Below are 23,574 nucleotides of genomic sequence, written 5' to 3'. Positions count from 1 at the left end.
AAAAAACTTTCAGCATATCTGAAAATTTATTAATGAATAAAGATGTCAAGGCTAGCAAGGTGCAAACCGGTTGAAAAGCAGGCACTTTTAATTTCCTTTTAAATTTAATTTAATTACTTTTAAACCGTGATCAAAAGACTCTAATATCGTCAACGGGAATTTTATAAACCGACTTATTTCTATGAATGTAATTAACCTATGTTTTCCCAGTAAAATAATAAGTACTTATTCAAAGAGATTAATTATAAATTTAATTTCCTTTTAGAAGTAAATTCTGTAGTTTGGTCCTTAGGGTAAGTATTATAATGTAACTGTGGTCACAGAGTATTTGTGAGTTGTGACCCGCATACAGTGACACAAAGATCTTAATGAATGCCTGTCTTTGTGGGTTTTACCCAGAATTGCTGTTAAAATTAAATTGAATATACGCTTTTTAGATTTATATTGCAGTGTACTATTTGAAATTACTTTTCGTATGCAATTACGATGTTAATTTTCAAGCACATATGTTTGAATATATTCATTATTTTCCACGTTTTCCTAGATATGAGACATACGTAAATTATTTTAACAAATATACCAATTAAAGCTTATGAGAATTCACTCCGTTTGTAATATATGTACTTACTCCGAAATTATGAAATAGGGTGAAGTCAGATCCACAAGAAACGGCCACTTAATTACTTACCTTACCGAAAAAATATTCTAGAGTAAGCTCGCTGAAGAAAATAATATATTTAAACGCTAATATGAACCATGTCAAGTGTTCCTGCAGCAGACGTCCAATGAGCGAGTTTCGCGCCAGGAACGTGAAATTAGAAATTCTTAATCAATCTTTATTCTGCTGTGTAATTACTTTATTTGTGTTTATTGTACGTACATTGTGTATGATTATTATAATTAAATTAAACTTTTTCATAGTAGTTAGTATAGTTTCAGAACGAAATAGATTAATTGAGGTATTAAGTTGTTTTTTCAATCAATTTTAATGACACCAAATATTAATTAGTATAAAAACGTATATCATCTTTCTTTGATTAATAAAAGTAGATATTGTCAAAAAGATCGTACTACGCTTTTTACTTTACCCTCACATATACAAAAATTTAACACAACGCATTGAGTAGGTATATAAATCTATATAATATAATACAAACAAAACTCAAATCCCATTACAATATTTTGAATTTTCGAATAAAGTTTGTTTACTGCGTAAACTTCTACAATCATGATAAAACGAAAGACAAACAACCGAAGCTTTGTACTAATAAAGTCTAAACGGTCGAAGCACGTCGCTTAAAAATGTTTTCCAAAATCGTTAATATGGAGCGGAGTCATGGAGGTCGCCATTTTCCCGGAAATGCAAATCCAAATCGAATCACAAACTGGCGACTAGGCACGTTCCTAAGAAGTTTAGGAATTTCATTACTTGTGCCGCGTCTACACGGAACTTAGAACAAACACCGATAGTCACCCACCGTCACGCATTTCATAGTTTCTGTGGTTTTTGTACCGCATTATAGCTCCTTTGCTGGCCTTTAAACTGTTCATGTATTTACTTTACATTTTATATCTATGCATGAATATTTTTATATCAATGCATATGCTAGGAATGCAAAGCCTTGCGTGCTCCACATTCCTAGAGAAAAGTAGCATAAAATATTGAATATCTTCAAATTTCTTTCCATACTCGTTTATAAAAATATGTTTGAAGCTTCATTATAAGACACTTAGTATAACTTTTGCTTATTATAAATTAATAAAGTGTACAAATGTAAATATCGTGTACTACGACACAGCTTTGAACTTTTATTAAAATAAGTGTACATTTCTTGTTAATATGAGTAACATTAAGTGTAAACAAAAATATGCACACATTGTTTACCTTCGTATCGTTTTAAAAGACTTGCGATGTAATATTTATTCAAAGTTTGTGGCATACGATCAAATTTACATTTACCCCGGGCTCGATGCAATTTCCAGTACTCCATATACTTACTTACGACGATGTATGATCAAGAACAGAATTTAAATTCTCTCTCGAGCAAATTTATTGGTCAAGTACACTTGAGTCAACTTGTCATGCTTAAAACACGTGTAGTAGGATTTTCAGAGTAATTAACTTGTCGCGCTCAATTAAATTTCTATATTGATTTAACGAGTTTTGTTTTGGACTAAAATATTTATCTGAGATTGAAAATTATGGAGAACATCTATCTCTTCTATCCTGTGCTTCTATCTTTATTCTTCGAAGTTTGTGTCTAAATTTTATGACCTTGAAATTGTTGATTTTAGTGGTAGCGGAGTATTACGGCTTCTAGCTCCTCTACGGCATGTGTTTTTAATTTTGCATTCAACCCCAGTATGCTTTACTTCCACTCTTACTAATAATAGCTAAGTAATTCAGAACATATATATAACAGAGCCCAATCAATTCGAAATAAGGTAATGTATCACCTTGCAAGTTATTGTAGACTAAACAATTCTATATTTGTCTACGAAAACGCTTGGCTTGAATCAACACGTTAGAATAAATACTTTCGTACATTGATACTATCTGACCGTTAAGAGTTAGATATCATGATAATATCATATATTTATATTACGTATGTAATACATTTCTTATGCATTAAGCAATAATAATTATGAAGATAAAATAATTAGAAATTATTTTTTTAATTAATTATTCAATCGAAAAATAATAGTATGTAACCGATATAGAATTTATTTGAATATAGAATTTATAGAATTAATCGGAATTGATTTGTTATATTTATAAACAATAAAACGGGCAAAAATAAATTAGTGTGCCTGAAAAATAAATCAGGTAAAATACGTAGGGTTCCCTTAAGAATCAAGTTGCTAGAAGCCTTTATTAACAAATTATATATCTAAAGTAAATATCTAAATATCTATTAATGCTAATAAATTCAGGGATGAGTAAAAATAGTTTATGTATACGCAATTATCCCATGTTTTAAAAGTCTTGGATGAGCCATCCCACGTTTGTGCTATAAACGGAAAAATATTTTAATTCTACAAACCTATTCATTGCAATATGTTATCCCTTATCTATTGTAATTATCTGTTAATATTATTCCATATAGCGGTGGATTTACACAACCCACGATTTCTAAATTTGTTAAAGGGTTTGATGTAATAAAATCTCTGTCTCCATCTATGTATCATTCTTAAGAAAACATACTTATTAAAGTATTACCTATTTTTATTTGCATTGCATTTTCAAAGTTGTCGTTTAAAATCTGAAGAACGATCGTCTAAAGATGGAAATGAAATGAAATCATAAATATCAACGTCTTTTGACAGTTTAATCTTTATTTAACTGTCATAGCCAAAATGTCTAGGAAATGAATCAAAGTCTGTAAAAAGATATTTTATAAGTATGTACCAAAATGGTACCAAAGAAAACGATTGGCTCATTTCATTTTCATAAAGTCTCTCTAAAATGATTTCAATCAAATTCTGATAAGTTACAAGAATTATTTGCATTCAATATCGTTACGTCATTTCGACGGTTACGAACGGCATCGCTTTCCAAGGAAAACAATTTGAATAAAACTTAATAGGTTCCTATAGAAAGTTGCACTGGAATATTTCGGGAATACATTTTGATTTAAAATAAATTTAGCATGAAGTACATTGATATTGGAACGGGTTGTATCTTTTAAATATAGTAAAATTTAAAAATCCGAATACGGACAGGTCACACGTGTAATAAAAAAAAAATAATCAATGCAATACAATAGTATTTCAGTGGTATTTCAACTACATTTGGGTGTATTCAGAAAGAAAGCTTGAAACTTATAAGCGCTTATCGTTGCTTGTCAATGCTGGTTTTGACAAGCTTGTCAATGCTGGTTTGAGCATTGACAAGCGCCGATAAGCGCTTATAAGTTTCAAGCTTTCTTTCTGAATACGCCCTATGTTTTTAACAATGACATCCATAATATCGAAATGACATCTACCGACACGTTTTGTAATTTTTCAGAATATATTTAGTACCTACATAAGTAAGTATACTTACGACTTTTCAACCACCACTTCTAAAGAAAATCAATCAACGTTGTTTTAATAGGAGCCTTTCGAATGTCTTTGCGCTGAATTTGTAACTAGTATCAATAAAGAAGCAATTATCATAAACTGAAGAGAAATAGATTGTTTATGCACAGAAATGTTTGTAATTAACGTGACCAAAGATGAAGTATTTAAATGAACAAACCCCCCGCGGCTCCATCTAGGTAAGCCTAGGAATAACACAAAGCAAAATTCATTTAAATCTGTCCAACCACAATAGGGCATACAACTGACAAACACGGACAATGTATTTGAACAAATCATCCTCTAATCATAATTTCATATCCACTATCCTACTACTAATGAATTTCCAAACCCATTGAACGTACTTTGTTTGTGCACGTTTTAATTACCTTTGCTTTTACAGACTATAAAGGGGGTTCGAATGTGCTGGCTAAAACACTAATTGTGCAGTTAGTAATCCAACCTGCGGTGATAAGTATGGTACTTCTATGAAGCGGTGATGTCGAATGAACGAGCGGTTTTCGGGCATTTGACACTTACGATTGCTTATATAACGAGATGCGGAATATCCGTGTAAACAAAGCGATTACAAATTCGTAATACCCACAGGTAAATACCTTTTTAATGAGGTGACAGACAATGTACGTACAAAGTAACATTGTGTTCGTATAAATCAATCAGTGCTTCAATTACAGGCAACGCCGAGCCCTGAAGCTGAATTAACTTTTGAATATACCTTGTCGATGACGATGTGAAAAACGGCTTCATTTATACAGCTTATTTTATTGCATATGTATTTTTTTACTTATCTAAATATATACAACTCAAACGGTGACTCACCGCACTAAATGGTTTGGGCTGAAATTTGGCATGCAAGTAAATGGTAAGGCGTAGGCATCCGCTAAAAAGGATTTGTTATCAATTCTACCTCCAAGAGTATAAAGTCCCGTATTTTTCCTACGTGCCATGAAAATTTGTTTTTTCCACGCAGGCGAAGCTGCAGGCAACAGCTAGTATGCTATAAGATAATGACAACTAAATCTTTTTCTTCTTTCTAAACTTTTCAAAGGTCGAGTTAAAAGTTTCGTAGATATCATTCTTTCTTTAAACTCACTGTTTACGGTATCAAATTTTCATCGCCCCATTGGAACTTCATTTTCTACAAAACTTACTCAACATCTTCACTCGCTGTCATGTTGGGTATATAACTTATAAAATCGAGAAAACTTCCAATATGAGAGTTACACTAAGAAAAATGGTTCCAACTTAGAAAGAGGAATGGCATCTAAATCGAATTCCAATTGAGAAGATGTTGAATGGCCGTTATTTGTACACATTTTATATTGACTTTTATTCATTTTGTAAAATATCCTAACCTATTATTATAATATGTTTAAGATAATTACCCCGTTTATAACTTCATAAATGCAAACAATACATTTATTTATTTAGTAGGTGATGTGTTTTTTTTTTATTCATTTCATATATTTATCATAATGTTGAGAAATAAATGTCGTATAATATGTTAGTGGTGTAGAAAACTATAATAAGTTGACGTGAACAAACCTTATAACAAACAATTTCAGATATTTATCAAACACTGCGGTTTCACAAAAGTTCACCAATCACATAATAATATGTAAAGCGAATGCTTTTAAACACGTACAAACTCGGCAATTTTTAAGCTGATAGTGTTTTAAAATATTATTAACTAGCTTTACGCCGGCGGCTTTGCTCACTTTCTCTAAAACCTAATAAATTTCATACGAAAACCTTCCTCGAGAACCACTCTATCAATTATAAAAAAACGCATGAAAATCCGTTGCGTAGTTTTAAAAATTTAAGCATACATTAGACATAGGGATAGAGAAAGTGGCTGTTTTATATATGTACTATGAAGTGATACGCGCTTTATTAAATTTCAACCCGGTCTAATTTTATTTGACAACTCTTGTAAAACTTGTAAAATATAGCATATTTGCTTTTTTATTATCGAGAACTACATTCGCATAAATTGAAAATAGCCTAGAGCAGTCAATGAAAATGTAGTGTTTTATCTATTTTTTAAAGGCAAACATTTTCAACATTCGGTCGGAGGTTACAAGGATAGTGTATTAATTAGAACTAAATTTTTAAATCTGAATAAATTTTGATAGCCTATTTTATCTATTGCCACTTTACAAAAGTCGCCAAAAGTGACATACAGATTAATTAAAAAATCAATGGCTGTTGCTGATTTCAGAAGTGTATAAAATTGTATATATAATTATACAATATAAATATGTAGTGTAATTAAACATTATTAATTAAAAATTCCCCCATATGTACATAAATAATGGGAAAACATTTTCTTGTTTTTAAATCAATAATTATATTATAGATAAATTATTATTAGTTGATGGCTTTACTATACCCCCCCCCCCCCCCCCCCCTAATATTATGATGATTTAATTTATAATAGTTTGTGTGCTGAAGAACATCGAAGCATCGAATGAAAACAGATTTTAACTTTACCAAAAAGGAATTTGGAACGTTGGCTATAAAATAACTGAAAACATTTGCATTTTAAACGGTTATTTATTGACTTTCCATTTTCGAAAACTCGGCTGAAATATTTTTATATATTTTTATTTACTTTATCTTTATCTATCATATTTCATGCTTATATACTGAAGTATGTTTTATCAGCCCTTTAAGATTGGTGCCTAATCTTTTTTTCATATATATCTTTGATGAATGTTCAAAGTGAATATCAGAAGATACAGGGTTAGTTTTCAATGACCGGCCAAATTTTCAGAAATGGTTCAGAATCGATAACATTTTCGATCTAATGAAAAAAAAAACTTTTTTTTTTATTAGATTTCATTCCTGTCCACTAAAAAGCGAACGTGTGGACATTACAAAAGCACAATTCATTTCAACAACCTAGATAGGTAGACGTTAGCAGACACATAAATTTGGCGATGCACGCACGCACACAAGTGCATTGATTATCGCGTGTTTACGATTTAGGAAATTTTTAAGACATTTTCAAATGAATGCTATTATTTTTATATGATTTTATTCGAAAATAATGTTTCAAATGTACCTTTGGTTTAATATCTAGATCTTAATAATTTTAAATTTTGGCTGGTCATTGAAAACTAACCCTGTATAGAAATCTTTGTGAAAAATAATACAAATACACACAGTATGCTACCTATTGCTCAAATACTTTAAATTTTGAATATTCACATTATATTTAAAATATATGACCAAAGATAAAACTCATAAATAAAAGTTTTATCTCTTACAATTTTGCATTTTCCACTGCGGATAGTAAGTAATACATCATTTTTGAACGATTAGTACAAAAATATCTCAACGGCAAAAGATTGAAAATTTGGACGACATAATGTTATATTATGGCCTTATTAAATTCCTCACATACACTTTTGGCACTTTGTACAGTTTTTATTAAGTGAAAAAAATATTATGGATTTATCCAAAATAGTTTTATATAAAAGAGCGTTTTAAAAATTAAAATTTATAGAATTAACGGTTCTTCGTTTCATTAATAAAACCAAAGTGAAGTGAGGTCGCAAAGTGCTAAAACTTTCGAAAATAAAACTTAGAATATATTACGATTTCCCATTTAATGAATTGGTAACAAAAAATCCACCCCAAGTAACAATGAAGAGCTTTCTCTACACCAGTTTATAAGTTTTTAAAATGTTACCAATTAAACCTATGTGTATTCTCATTATAAAAATAAATAGGTTCGAAATAATAAAGACAATATCCGAAATATTCATTATCTGATTCACATACGCATTGCCTAAGCTGATTTATGTTTCCATGTAGCTCCGAACACAGAGAACAGCCTACGCTTTTACACAAAATATCTTTTGTTAATATTCTCGAATTTTGCATTTGTGTTTTAGAGGTTTCACCTATTGTTCAGTTATTGTGGACGAAACCAAATATGGAACGTACATAATATTTTGTAGGTATATTGTATGGAGTGTTCTAAAAATTTAGATAAGTACCACTTTGTTTTTATTTAAAAATAAAAAAAACTGTACACTATATTATAGCTATAGGTACTAACTACAACTAAAACATAATTAAAGGGAAGCTCATCTAATATCTATACCAGAGAAATGAACAAGGGAGTTTAGAACTGAGTGGATACGTAAAATGAATTTGGGATGATGATTGATTGATACCCGTCCCGAACTAATCTGAGGTACTCTCTGATTTGATCTGTAGTTTTGGTGCTGCTACTCAGAAAAGCTATTCCAAAATTTACCAATTTCTAAATTCACCTTTAATTCTAAATGCATTATTCCTTTAGATAAGATTTTTATATTTCAATTGGCATAAATGCTATGTTTAACAAGCTCTCGAAAGCTCACGCAAAAGCTTAAGACGCTCACCGAAGGAAAATCTATAAAATGGAATTGTGAGACGTTTTTTAAAATTGAAATCACAACGTTTCCTAGAGCAGAGTGATTTCATCACGGCGGCGCACCGTAAGTCACTAAACGAAAAGTAAATATTGCGAAAACATCTTGGCATGTCAAAATTTTACCCTTATTTTCAAGTGGTTAAAGTTCAAATTCAGTTGTGAATTTTCCTTGTGCTCGTATTTCTGGAAAGGCCTAATGTACCTAGACAGAGTAGATAGTAAAATATTCATATAGGATGTAATCGCTCACATTAAGAAAGTCGGAGTTTATAATCCTCTTCCTGTCTCTGTCGTATAAGCTCACTTATGTTCTACATTTTCGAATATATTCTTTATTGCGCCTCTAATATTTGTTATAGTTGTGACGATGAAGATTTATACCAAGAAGAAACGAGCCTAGTATGTGACCACGGAAAGACAGAAAACATACAATTCAGTAAACGAAAGTGTTTTTACTAATCTGACTATTCAAAATAACCACATAAATTTTTTTACCAAAGTACTTAATTTCATTCTACAATATGTGATTTCTTTTTGATGTTGCACATTTTCGCTCTTTGTATTGAAATACCACATCCCATATGACAATATGATGATGTAAGTCTAGTGCATCATAATATAGCCTTATTAAACTTAGGCTTCTGGCTGCCCTGCACTGTGACTGACATTTAAGGGACTGAGTACAAAGGGGGCGATTAGACAGATAATGCACATATATGCTATCAACGCTTATCGATTATGTGATAATGAAATCAAACGGCACGTTATTGGTTGATTAATTGGTGTTATTAAGTGATATCAAATAACTAGGACATCATTTGCTAACACAACTAGTTTATCAACATTAACTAGTTTATCTGCTACGTGACGAGAGGTGGACAAAATCACAGAAGAAGAACAAACTGCGGGGTTCCTCAAGGGTCGGTACTGGGTCCGATGCTATGGAACTTTGCGTACGATGCTGTGTTACGAGTGAATCTGCCGAGAATTGTCTCTGTAATTTTTTTATGTAGACGACACTTTGCTCATTGCAGAGGGTGAAAGTTACCAAGAAGCCACTCATTTTGCAGAACTTGGTATTTCACGGGTTGTAAACAAAATTCAAGATCTTGGCCTTAGAATAGCACCTCAAAAAACTGAGGCGCTGTGGTTCCATAAGTTACCGAGAAGAATAGAGCCTCCAAGTTCAAGTATAAGTGTGGGTAAAGCCAACGTCAATATAGGCCTGTTTGTTAAATATCTCGGTCTCACCCTAGACGGGCGCTGGGACTTCGGGGAACATTTCAATAGACTGGTCCCAAAATTAAAAAGATTTGCAGGCTACTTGCAAAGGTTGCTGCCGAACCTAGGGGGGCCTAGAGAGGAAGTTCGTCGCCTCTATGCAGGTATTATCAGGTCAATGGCCCTTTACGGTGCACCTGTTTTGGCGAACAGACTTTTGCTACAGCGTATAAGACGAAAAGTCTATGGTGTACAGCGTATAATCTCCATAAGAGTAGTAAGGGGCTACCATACAATCTCTTATGATGCATCTACGCTTCTTGCTCGATATCCTCCACTGGATATCCTAGCACATAGTTTTGCATATAGCTGCGGCGTTCTACGAGAGATCCCGGACTCTCCGCTACCATGCTTTGGGTTTGGCTGTGGAGGAGGTTTATAGTGGGTAAGAATCCCACAGGCTCTCTTTTTCCCCCAAAAGAGAATCTTTTGAAGATTTCCTCCCCGTTACCAAAAAAAAGGACATCATTTAGGATTTTAATATTATGAGTAGTTTATATACTTTGTTTGTGGCATTATAAGTTGTGAGGAATTTAATTTCAATTACATAACTAGTAAAAGCCGAAATAAACGAATAAATGTGAAAATTTTCAAAATTTCTTTTTTTTCTACCAAGTAAATAAGTTTTCAACATGCACATTTGAAGGTCCAGTGGCCCAGTGACATCGGCGATCCTAAGGGGTTTTTATAAAGTTTAAATTGAAATTTTATAAAAACCCCTGACTTTCACGCGCTATCGCTGCATCTCAAAAATCGTGGACCGATTTTCATCAATCAAAACCGACGACCATGATTAAACCTGATTTTTCGGGAATTTCACGACGCAATTACGAACCATTTTAGAGTATCTATCGATACTTATGGATATAAAAAAGGATTACCTATCAGAGGGTTTAAAGACTTTTACTATTTGAGATATATCTTAATTTCTTGTTTAAAAGTTAAATTAGAATTTAAAATGTTATACAATATACCTATAATCTATAGGCTATATTACACGTTGCGTTGAACTAACTTACAATTAATCTAGCTCTTAAAACATGGTCATTATCTTTCACATCTACATTCAACTTTTCCAAGAAATAAGATTATTCAAGCTAACAATAGCGCAATATAGAACCTCCGGTTGTCATAATCCGTCCAACAGGGTGCTTATAACTCGCAAGCGAGGCTTATCCCGTGACCATGCTTCTAACAACGGGAATAAATTGTTTTAACAAGGATTACTGTATCTAAATCTGTGCGTCTGCTGTTTTTGATCAATGTTGAAAGTGCCTGGATTAGGAACACATTGATAATTAAATGTAGGTAATACATAAAGTAAACCATTTATTTTGTTGTACAACACAGGCCCTTTTATGGAACTAATAATAATTTATACGACAAATGAGTATAGTCTGTGGTCTAGTCTGGTATAAAGCGTGAAAATCAAACGAGAAATTCGCAGTACGCGGCGGTGTCAAAGACAATTGAAGCACTGATTTTCAGTTCAACTCCGCGGTTGGAGCGTCGATCGTAATGAAGAAATAGTAAATACTATTACACACAACTTTCAGCACTTCATTTGTAGAAAACCGTGCTCTTGTTTGTTGGATGTGAAGTACCTATTCAATATCGACTTCTAAAAAGGTTAGAACAAGCTAAATGTTTCGTAAAACCTCAATGCATAGTCTCCTTCTATAGCTTAACCTCTGCTACATAGATATAGCTATATAACATGGAGGTATCAAAGGAGCAAAGATGGGTCGTATCCTTTGGTCCTACATAACTCGCCAGCTATTTTTATTTCACAGCTCTTGTCTCTGAGATAAACGAATTTACGAACTCTAGCGCTTACAATCTTGTATCGTTTGTACTTTTCTTGAGAGGAAAAATAGTCAATTTATTGCAACATTCGCTAGACGAGTTCTTCCGCTACGAGCATTATATTATCCATTTCCAATCTCTTTTTTTCTAGAAGAATGAATAAAGTAATCAGATAGCATAAGGAACGTACAATGGCGTATTTATAAAATAAGTAAGCACGTTTTATTAATTTTGAATGATTTAAACACAAAGTAAACATTTAAGTTTCATTATGCCTCAATTGTTCTAAGAATTCTCAAGTCTCAACGGATTCTATAAATAGATTTTCAGTAGAATTCCAATGTGCTCAAAATGTGCTATATAAATGGGGTAAATTGTAAGGTTTCTTTTTTAAGTAACGTTAACTAATCAGAAATGAGTAAATTTAATAATGAAAGTAATGATGAATAATATAATTAATATTGGCGTAATAGCGGGGAAACCCGCTCCGGGCCCGCGGGCCCGCGATGGTGAAACCGGTGCCGCACCTCTCTACACCCCCAGCCGCTCAGCTGATGTTGCCCCCTTGTTGCCATTTTCGGTAACCTTTTTGGGAGCCCATCGACCGAGCTGGCGAGTCACCGTCTGCCATCACTTTCAATTTTAATATTGAAAAGGCAGACGTCCATAGTCCTATAGACCCAACCTACCGATCCACTGAACATCTCCTTCCATAACCCAGATTTTTAATTCCCATATTTTACAATAGTCCTGCATCGGCCGCGGACTGCCCAGGGCTGTATCTCTATAGTGCAGTCATGGGCAGGCTGCGGCTGGTGTCCCACAACACATTAAAATTCTCTAAAGGGCCTCTGCGTGTTGGACCTGTGTCCCCACGTAAGCCTCCCAAAGGACCGGGTACCTTCCTTCTGGTGGTACCCGTGTATTATGGAGAGAAACATAATTAATATTAATATTTAATAATAATGATTTTTAATTAAATTTAATGGGTAATTTTGGAAATAAGAGTTCAATAAAACTGAAACGCATATTTATCAAAATAAGAAGTGAGAAAGTTTGATTGTTAAGTTTTCCGTTCAGACCGGTTTCAAGGATCCCTTTTCTTACACAGTGATCCGTCTTCAAGATTGAAACTTCATGTCTGTGTTATGTAATGTAGATCAAGTGTATAATAAAGTCTATCTTGGTATCTGATACAAAAACCTCATAATATCACGACGAAGCTGAATAACCTGTAAACGCGTTAAATGCAAAATTATGTTTAAAATAATTAAATTCCCAAACAGGAGTTGCGCGACAGTATAAGCGACGAAAATTCACGCATTTTTCCCGAATATTATCGCGCCAAAGTGTAAAATATGAAATTCCAATATTATGCTAAATTATGCGCTCCTTTAAAATGTGAATATAATATGTCATATACAGCAGCGTGGTGGACGTCGTGTAGAATTACTATTAAGTCAATTACTTTTATTGTATAAAGCAGGACAAAGCGGACTCCCGTATATTCTAACAATAATTAACAAAGCTTTATATAGCCTGCACAAAAGCTTATATTCTATAGATGAAGTGTTAGCTATGAAGCAATATTAATGAACATAATCAAAATTAATATCACTTAACGAATGTAGGAATATTTTATGTGTAAGTCATAAACCTGCCTTCATTTTCTATTTGCAAATAAGTAAAACAATTCGAAATAAATAGCATCTGAGACAACATTTCATTAAAATGTTGGACATGATTAAGTACTTTATTTACAAGATATAAACCGTATCTGATACATGATGATAACATCTGATATTTTTCTCTTCTTAATTTGATTTGGGAATTCGCAACCAAATCCAACAGGCTTTTGCATTCTTGATGCAAAAATCTACACTCGTATTACCATACCTTCATATAATTAAAATTAAAGTAAGGTTATTAATATAATATTACACGTAGTATATAATAAATAGTAAGCTTAAGATAATGTTTCGTCAAGAGTGAGCTTAAAGCATTGGATTGGCATTTAGCATAGCCTTAGATGCCGCATCTCGTCTAGTCGTCATATACGCTTTGCTTTATTGAGTTCTATTCTAATCAGTGACAACTCTAGCGCTTATGTAATCCGTGGCTTATAGCAATTAGTGGGAATTTAGAGGGAGATTAAAGATTAGAACTAAACAGCTTTGGATTTATGCATTAATTAATTAGGCGATTATATTATAATATTCGAAGATGTAATTTCAATGAATAATTAACAAAGCAACACAAATAACACCTAAGACTTTTAAAAGAGCAGACGTGTCAAAGGCTAAATACTCATTTTCGATAACGTTTTCTGCTGGAATAAGGTTAGTGATCGGGCTTATAGCTTTTTAATTATTATTAGAGCTTTATCGTTCACTATCTGTTCATAACAAAAGACATGATTATAATATCGATTTATTTTCTTATAAATTTAAAACAATAGTTGAAATAAAATGAATGAAAAAATGGTGATGTCTTCTTTAATTAGGACAGATTTTTATTTTTAATTTTTTATAGCGTTAAAATGCGTATGACTCTATTTAATTGGCTTCGAACAAAATTTTTATATGAACATAAATTATTTAGTAAACTAACGCTGACGCTTATAAATACATTTTTATCGTAAAATATTACGTTACCACAAACATGTAATTTTCTTTTCAGATCAAATGAAAGGGCGAGCTAGCTTCAACTTGCAGATTGAAAAGTAATTTATTAATTTTACCCTTTCGAACGCTCTCTGGCGTTTGCCTTTACACGAAAATGTAAAGCAAATAATATTAAAATATAACGAATTATAGTTTACGTGAATAGAACGATGGCTGTGAATTCCAATTGCTAACTTTGATTCCTTTTTTATGCTTAGTAATTATCACTTTTGCGTATGGCTGGCTGTCTTGGGCATAATTTTGGGCGTAACCAATTAATATCAAGCGTCGAAAGGTACGAAAAAGGATTATATATCCTTATAGTCCATTGAAAAGTTACATTTGGGGTTGCATTTCTTAGAGCACGCAATTTTATTTTTTTGATGTGTAGAGGGGGTTAGTGTGAAGCTATCACCAAGTTTGTGGGGTCGCCACCCTTGTCCCACGGCCGCCATCTTGAAAATAGCGGAAGATATGGTTTATACGATACATCTCTTAAACTGTTTATGTGATAGTGATAGAAAAAATTTGTTTCCATTATTTGATGCAAATTAAATTCTCTACAATTTTGGTCCAGTAACTTTTTGTCGTAGAACTATAAATAAAAAAGTTATAAGCGAAAATGTTCAGAAACGACAGAGTGTTTATCAAACTTTATAAGAGTCATCAGGTTAAAAATTAGAAAAGAGTTTAAGACAACTTGTCTTAGCCGTCGACTTTTTCAATGCTTTAAAAAAACAATATCATCTGTATTTTTCTGAAAGCTCTCATGTTTTTTTTTCATTTAAAATAATTAGTTACTTTAACCTTGGGGATAATAAAATTATCAAGATTATTGCGGATTTTCAAATTTAAAAAACAATAATGGTTTGACTCCGTATCATTGCACATAGCATATTTTAATTCCAATAGAATTGAAACCAAAGTATCGAGAATTTTTCTTGGTACAATAACGAGATCGGCGGCCTATTTATAGTTTGTAAAATTAATTATGACTCAAACATTATTTGATGCCACGTAACTAGTACAATGCTTTTAACGTATGGCAACATACAAACATTTCTTAATCTAAACAAATAAAATCTTCTTCTTAAAGATGTATCTCGCGTTATTCCAAAATCTTCAAACATCTTTTTTATATCTAATATAGTCATTATATTAACTCTTATTACCATAATACTAAAAAAGCCAATATTAACAAAAATAGTATTTCTAATTGAATACCAATGTAACAATAGATATACATAATACGTATCTATTAAGAACTACATTTCATACATTTTGAAGATTTTCATTTATTGGTTACGTTCCGATTAGTGTTCCGTCCGTTCTATTGTCTTTATTTTTAACTGACGTCCCAAAACTACGATGGACGGAAAGGTTTTCAATTTGTAGCGTATATTTTTCGCTGATCTACATTAATTCAACATAATATGAACAGAGCTATTTTGAAAAACGAAGAATTTCTATATGGAAATTCGAATCAAATAAAAAAGGTAAAAATTCGATTGCGGTCCACGCAGTATCCGTCGATTAGAATATAGAAAAATGGTTTTGTAAAATGCATCGATAGGTCAACAACGAAATATTTGTAATGTTTGGTGAATGTATTTTAGTTTTTATTAAAAAATTGTTGCGAAGCGATGTACATGATTGTTTTTAGGAATATTTGCTTTGATATATTATATTAGAAAATAACAACTCTCCAGTTATTACGTTTTACTTTCGGTATTTTTTACTTTGTAAAATCTATTTCTCCAAATTAAGTATCTATGTTCAGAAATAGAGCTTCAACGTATCTAGAGTCCTGACCTATAAAAGTAAGTACCACAATTATGTGATTACCGATTACTGTAGTCATCCGTGAAACTTAGCATCGATTTAACTGGAAGTCTTGTACAGTTTTAAAAGTTGTAAATAACGCAGAGATACTGCATTACAACTGAGTGGCCTTAGGCTCTGGCCATTTAAACTCTTGCGATTTGTATTCCGCCCAAAGGCTGCAGACAATGTTAAATTGCACAATGATACTTTTACCGTAATCTAGTATCAATTTTCTATTTGTATCCTTACAATTTTTACATAAAAAGGAGCAAGAAAAGTAATTAATTCAGTCGATTTCTAAAGTATATAGAGGGTAAGAATGCTACGTTAAGAGTGTCTTCCAACAGTGAATAATTAAGACGATTTTTAACAAAAGTATATTGGGTGTGAGAATACGTTTTTATACAGAAATTACTATTTGCTTTACTTCGCACGATTGGCAAACTTAAATGGCTACTACTGTTTATTTTTCCCATATAAACTGCAAGCTATATACACGGCCGACTGTGCAGTTTGTTTATTGACGCAATCTACAGATGTAGGTACATAGAGCCGTATCACTTAATACAATATATTCAATTAAATTAAAGCTCGTCATATATAGACGAAGGTTATGTTATGAGGAATTATTTGAAAATGTGACTAAATAATTACTTATTGTTAACTTACGTTAAGGCGTATTTAAGTAATCTTCTATATAATAAAAATGAATCGCCAAATGTGTTGCTAATCGTAAAAGTCGAGAACGGCTCTATTCAATTCGGCTAATTTTTTAACGTTTGTGGAGAGAAAACACGAAAAAGTTTGAAATAAAATGCATATGCATTGATGTTGTTAAGATTATTCAACAAATTTAAAATATTTCTTTTAATTATTTAATGTTTTGAATAATTGGTAAAATTTAATAGGTAAACTTATTGTTCGTGTTTCTAGCACGCTCTGTAGTTTAAACGGCTTAATGAGATTTACTTCGGAAGGTGTCGTGAGATTAATCTTTTATTTAAGGTTCCATAATACGGATTTTTTATAAAGTGATAGGAACTGTAATTATAGGAAATATAAAAAAATTGTATTGATCACAATTAATGTTATTTTTCATAGATTTTATTTAATACGGGTCTAATAACTGCATAATATAAAACAAACTCGTTTCCTACGCCTCCGTCTTAAAAACTGCACTACTGATTTTGATACAGTTTATTTTAATAGATCGAGTTATTCTAAATTAAGGTTGTAGTACTTATAAAATCTGTTAAAGGAATTTCAGACAACGTGGGCGAAGCCACGGGCGGAAAGCTAGTGTTAAATACTAACCCCCTTTAAACAATAACTATTTTGGAATGAAAAGATATAAGCTATTTTTCTTATCGGATGAATGGATTAGACCTTTGATCTTAGAATACCAGAAAAACGTTTAAAAAGATATTTACTCTTGAAAATGGTCAAAGCTTATTTCCATTACTTCGAAAAAAGATTTACTTACAATAAAAAGCTAAGTACATAATATTCGTAAACGTGACCTTTTTTTGAAGATTTTTTATGTTTTTGATTAGCAATTTATATGATTCTGCTTACCAATATAATATTTAGGTACTTAGTTAGTGTATTATTAAACAAAGTTTGAGACATTTATATTATGAACTGAGTTGTATATTTTGTTCAACCTAAGTATAATTAAATGTAGACTGTAAAATTTAATTTATTTTTCATTTTACAGCAACATGAAAGATAATTTTTTCCGCTTTAACATCTGAGTCTTCATGTTTTTTTATTTGTTTAACTAATTAAGCGGTACACTGTGTCGTAAATACCGTTGTCCAGTTTTTCTTTATTATAATATACTAGGTTATAGCCCGCGGCATCGCCCGCTTTGTCTAAAGCCTAATCTTAATATATATAAATCTCGTGTCACAATGTTTGTCCTCAATGGACTCCTAAACCACTTAACCGATTATAATAAAATTCGCACACCATGTGCAGTTCGATCCAACTTGAGAGATAGGATAGTTTTTATGAAAAAAAACGTAAACATGTAGGTACCACGGGCGAAGCCGGGGCGAACCGCTAGTAAATTATATACTTAAACCTTCCTCTTGAATCACTCTATCTATTAAAAAAATCCGTTGCGTAGTTTTAAAGATTTAAGCATACACAGGGAAATAGGGACAGAGAAAGCGACTTTGTTTTATACTATGTAGTGATGATTATCTAAATACTAAAGCATTTTCTTTACTTTGAATTACTAAATGCACTTATGTTATAATAGCGAAAGTTTAGTCTGTTATAATTAAATTTGGCTTTGAGATCGTGGAGTATGAGCGAAATGGGGTAAAATAAACACATCATGAACTAAGACGCGAGTGCATACTAAACAATGTAAATTGGAAGACTATATTTGTTTCAGATAACAATCTGTAAGATTTCGTAAATATGGCCGGGATAACAAATGGCTATTACAATAGAAGATGTATTTTGTGGTTTGCTAACTTTTTCGTGATTTGCTGACTACGTTTGTGTACTATTATTTTTGTATATTATATAATATTTTAACTAGTTGTCCGCCACGGTTTTACCCGCAGTGCTCCGCTCCTCTTTGTCTTAGCGTGATGGTATATAGCCTTCCTCGAAAAATGGTCTATGTAACACCGAAAGAATTTTTCAAATCGGACCAGTAGGTCCTTAGATTAGCGCGTTCAAACAAACACAAACTCTTCAGCTTTATAATATTAGTATAGATATTACTCATGTTACAGGGATAATATAATAATTTATAATATTATTTAGGTCAATGTTCAATGCTCAAGTTAAGTTTAACATTGGCTCTTTGTTAGGGTTTGTTAAAATTTTTTATTTACGATAAAACTCAGATATATTATTTGATAAGATAATTTCGCTTTTTCTTGTTGAAAGCTGAAAGTTATCGTTCGATACTTTTTTGTTTTTACCGTCGCGGACCACGATAAACAATTAATATGTTTATTTCTTAGGTAATTTTTAATCGGTCATCTTCATAATTAGTTACTGTTATTAATGTATGATTTTGATTATTATTATTTAAGGATCAATATTATCTGTATCTACAAACATCTGTATTCTACATTCTGCAAATAAAGCAATTTGAATTTGAATTTAATGTTTCATGTGTACATATTTTAAAAGTCTTAAATTTTTATGTTGGTTTTACAAAATTTATATCATTTTGATTTTTAAGTTTTTAAAGTGAGAATAGAATCAATATATATATTATATATATGTAATTTCATTAGATGTTATTTTATGAATATATTTCATAAAAATTGTAAAGTCTAGTTTTAAACGTACACATGAATAAGTTTGGATTATTCAAATGCGAATGCATTTTCTGACATTTTTTTATTATTTTTTAAAGCTATAACCAATGACTTTCATAAATAATGAAAACCCCATTTTCGCAATTTAAAACTTTCAATATAAGCTATTTAAACATGAATATATCGTATAATAATTGATATTTAGACTGGGGTAGAAGCCTTTAAAAATAATAAAAAGATAAAAAAATCGCAATCGGATGAAACCCATTAGAAAAGGAGGGGAATATGATGAAAATAAAAGGAAAAATAAATTACGGTCAATCCGAGTTCGGGAAGTGGGAGCATTTAAGAGAAAAAAATGGTTTCTCTCGATTTCCAACCAAACTACAAGTCCTACGGAAAAACGTTTAATCGCAAAGTTGTAGGTAATAAAAAGATCTACAACTTTTGTTTTTACAATTTTTTCACATAACCTCAAAATTTAGGTGAAAAATTCAAAAAACCATGTGTTTGGATTTATATTTTTACCTACTTCAAAAAAAAATTTTTCTACGAAATTTGGTGGAAACTTACTTTATTATGTCCAAAATACACTGTAATTTTTTTGATTGAAAATATTTATTTTTTCGCCTTATTTTGAATTAATATCAAAAAAACAACCTAATTTTCAATCGAAAAGTCACCCATCAAAATATCAGCTTTTTTCAAAAACTTGGAGAGCCTTTTGTTGATTGAAATCTCTACTTTCATATTGTGTAAAAAAAAATAAACATTACCACAGTAAATGTTCTCAGGAAATGCATACAAACAGTGTGATAATGAGCTTTTACTAAATCAGGCACACTTCTACTCTAGTCTAATTATTATTATATTTGAAATTTCGCTATCTATTAATTGCTTAAAAATCTAAGAATTGCTATAAAAATAAATATTTTAAATCTGAGATTATACTTATTAAATTGTACGTGTAACAAACACGTGTTGTAAAAAACACATGTTTACAAAACTTTGCGGTAAACTGACTGATAACAAAAATTGTATCCTATTTATAAAATATTATTGTACAAATAATAAAACTTTGAAACAAGTTGCTTAATTTTCCGACAAACTAAATTGTATGTTTAAAATATTAGTGTACACAATATCACGCAAAAAATAAATACCGCAGCTAGTTATCTTGCAAAACACAACCCAATTCCAATAGGATAATTATCTTGCATAATTATAAAACTTAAATAATTGCAGACTCGATGCCACCAGCCGCTCCAGAGCATAAAATAAATACAAACCGGTTTTCGCAGGGCAACACAGGCAAACCAAGAGGAATATTTCGCTTTGCACGCAGCTCGGGCCGGACTAAAATAAACGCGCCAATAAAACTTTGAAAAAGTTTACTTACAGCGTGTGGGCTTCGGGCGGCGTCTTGGGCACAGCTTGCAGGTCTTGGTGCAGGCATCGGACCGCGTTGCGATCGCATACACAGCGCAGCGGACAAATCGCGTGGGAGAGGAGGAAGGCGTTGAACAGGAGAAGGTACTTTAGGATACTCGGGGGCCCCATACCGAGGCCGGAGGGTACCGTCTCGTTCGGAAGCTAGCGCGCGAATGATGCTGCGGCCTGCGAGCGCCTCGCGGCTCCGCGTCGCTACGGGTTGGACTGAGCGCAACAATGACGGCATTTTATCTCACACTACAATATGTACATCCTATATTTAGAGTACAACAACCGATAGCACTCGAATACTAATTGTTATCTATTACAAATGCTTATTAATATTGGTTCGCTACTGTTACTATTAAGATACGCGGGATTTGAATAAACCGTAAAAGATTTTCAAACATTTTAATTTATTATTTGATATCGATGAAATATATATATTTAAAATTAATTTAAAAATTGGTTTTCATAGAAATAGGTTTTATCCAATAAATAATCGTTGGATAGGTAATATTTGTTTTGCTATAATATTGATATTGAATCTAATAGTATAATACCGAATTTTATTAAACGTATAAGGAAGTATTTTTATTATCTCGTTATTGCTTTTCACATACTTTCACGAGAACAAAGTTCAAAGAGTTTATGAAATGACAGCCTCCCTACGTAGTATTTACTTCCAAATAGATAAATATGACTGTCGGAAGGGAAAAAGTTTCTTAAAAATGCGTACGTTTGGCTCACAATTTAATCTCATAATTACACAAATTATTTTAATTTTTACAATAATTGACACTTAGCACTAACATTAAGATAAGAAAAAAATAAATCCCTACTATAATATTGTAAATGCGAAAGTAACTCTGTCAGACAACACGTGTCAGAAGTGAAACTTCTTTGGCAATATTCAAAAATACCAAAATCCTCACCTTACTCTATTACTCTCAACGCGCAGAAGTTTCACTTCAAAATTTTAAATTTTTATAGAAATTCTATAGAAACTATAATCTTCACATTAATAGAAATACAAGAATGAAGTGACTCAAGCGTATTAATATGTATAACTAGCTGCTCCGCGCGGTTTCACCCCCGTGGCTCCACTCCTGTAGGTCGTAGCGTGATGATATATAGCCTATAGCCTTCTCCATAAATGAGCTATCTAACACCGAAAGAATTTTTCAAATCGGACCAGTAGTTCCCGAGATTAGCGCGTTCAAACAAACAAACAAACTATTAAGCTTTATAATATTAGTATAGATATAGATGTACATAATATTATGTGTGAATACTCTACTTATCTATAACCTTTTGCCCTAATTTGACTTACTGACTGACTTCTGGCTGATTGCTTAGCCCTGTGCGTGAACTTCATAATAATTATTGTGATATAAGATGCCGACGATTACAATTATCATTAATTTACTAAGAGATGTAATTCTAAACGCGGCAAAGTTTTTCATCAATGTATCTTTTGTTTTAATGACTCTACATAGAGCTTTAATAACTAATTTCTTTATTAAAATATGATACATATAAAAACTCAAAACTATGAAGAAACAAAAAAATTAACAATTATAAATGGCCTAATTCGTCAAAAACGGGTTGTTTTTGCAATATTGTTCTTGTAGAATTCCTAATTCAAAACATTTCTGAAAGCTCGGCCGCCTAGCTGGTTATTTAACGTCGTGTGGTCTTGTTAATAAACCTGAGTGCACACTAACTCAATTGTTCTCGCGAATGGCACAATAAAATCGGCGATCGTACAATATTTGAGGCATGTTTACACTGGCGTGGTAAACAGAGCAAAATTATTTTTCCTCGTCGGTCGCTTGTTTGAAATATATTCTCTTATAAGCCGACTCTGCTACTGGGAAATGCATTGTACTGTCACTGTTTCCTTAAGGCTTAAATGATAGCTCTTGGGAATGAGGTTTTCTCGAAAACATACAAAAATATAAACGATATTGGTTATTACAAATCTTACAAGATGTTGGGAGCAACTTGAAAGGTTCATTGTTGTTCGTGAGTATGATAATTGAAATATTGTTTTGAAACAATGAAAAATTTTATTTCTAAACCAACATTGCGTAGTATTGTATCTAATGATAACATAAACGGACTTATCCATACTAAGTTGTACGATATGAGTTATTTCCATAACTTTAATTGCTGCTTGAATGCTCTAAATAAATGTTTTACGTATTTGCATGCATGCATGGTGCATAGCATGGTGATATGTCAATTTGGACAATTAATTAGCGTTTTGCGAAATTTCAACCACTGAAACAATTTCAACAAATACCATGAATACATAAAATAAATCTATTCATAGCTACAAATGAACACATATAATATGTTTATTGTTATTAATTAAAATAAAAAAATGGCGTAGAGCCTTACGACCGCCGTACATAAAATCGTTTGTACCAATTTTTATACTAAACTAACTTCGTATGCAATAAAGAATAAATAAATAAACAATATACAAGAACAATCGTAATTCCAAAAAACACGTTTAATTTTCCATAGTTAATTTTTCATCTCCGTTAGACGTGACGCCTAAACATGACGGATGGACACAAAAGGCACTGGTTTAGATTCCATTCAGCGGCGATGTTTTGGAAAAATTGATGCACAACACAGTGATGCATCATGCACGTTCTAAAAAAAAGAAAAAACCGGCCAAGTGCGAGTCGAACTCGCGCGCGAAGGTCCCGTATTATATGGACCCACCTTAACATTTTTTTAAGTATTTGTGATATAG

The 23,574-nt window shown here is 31.9% G+C and overlaps 1 protein-coding gene across 1 annotated transcript in view; it reads right to left on the bottom strand.

Moving 5' to 3' along the window:
* The window catches only part of LOC123704956 (peroxidasin-like), a 61,071-nt gene extending 40,119 nt beyond the window's left edge, over positions 1-20,952 (bottom strand). Inside the window, exon 1 of the mRNA XM_045653465.1 lies at positions 20,773-20,952. Coding sequence (XP_045509421.1) covers positions 20,773-20,933 — 161 coding nt within the window. The 5' untranslated portion in view covers positions 20,934-20,952. The remainder of the gene's footprint in view (positions 1-20,772) is intronic.
* Positions 20,953-23,574: the final 2,622 nt, after the last annotated feature.

Source organism: Colias croceus, chromosome Z, assembly GCF_905220415.1.
Source record: "Colias croceus chromosome Z, ilColCroc2.1".
NCBI lineage: Eukaryota > Metazoa > Arthropoda > Insecta > Lepidoptera > Pieridae > Colias > Colias croceus.
The sequence above is the reverse complement of the archived record's forward strand: the minus strand, read 5'-3'. Positions and strand labels throughout refer to the sequence as shown.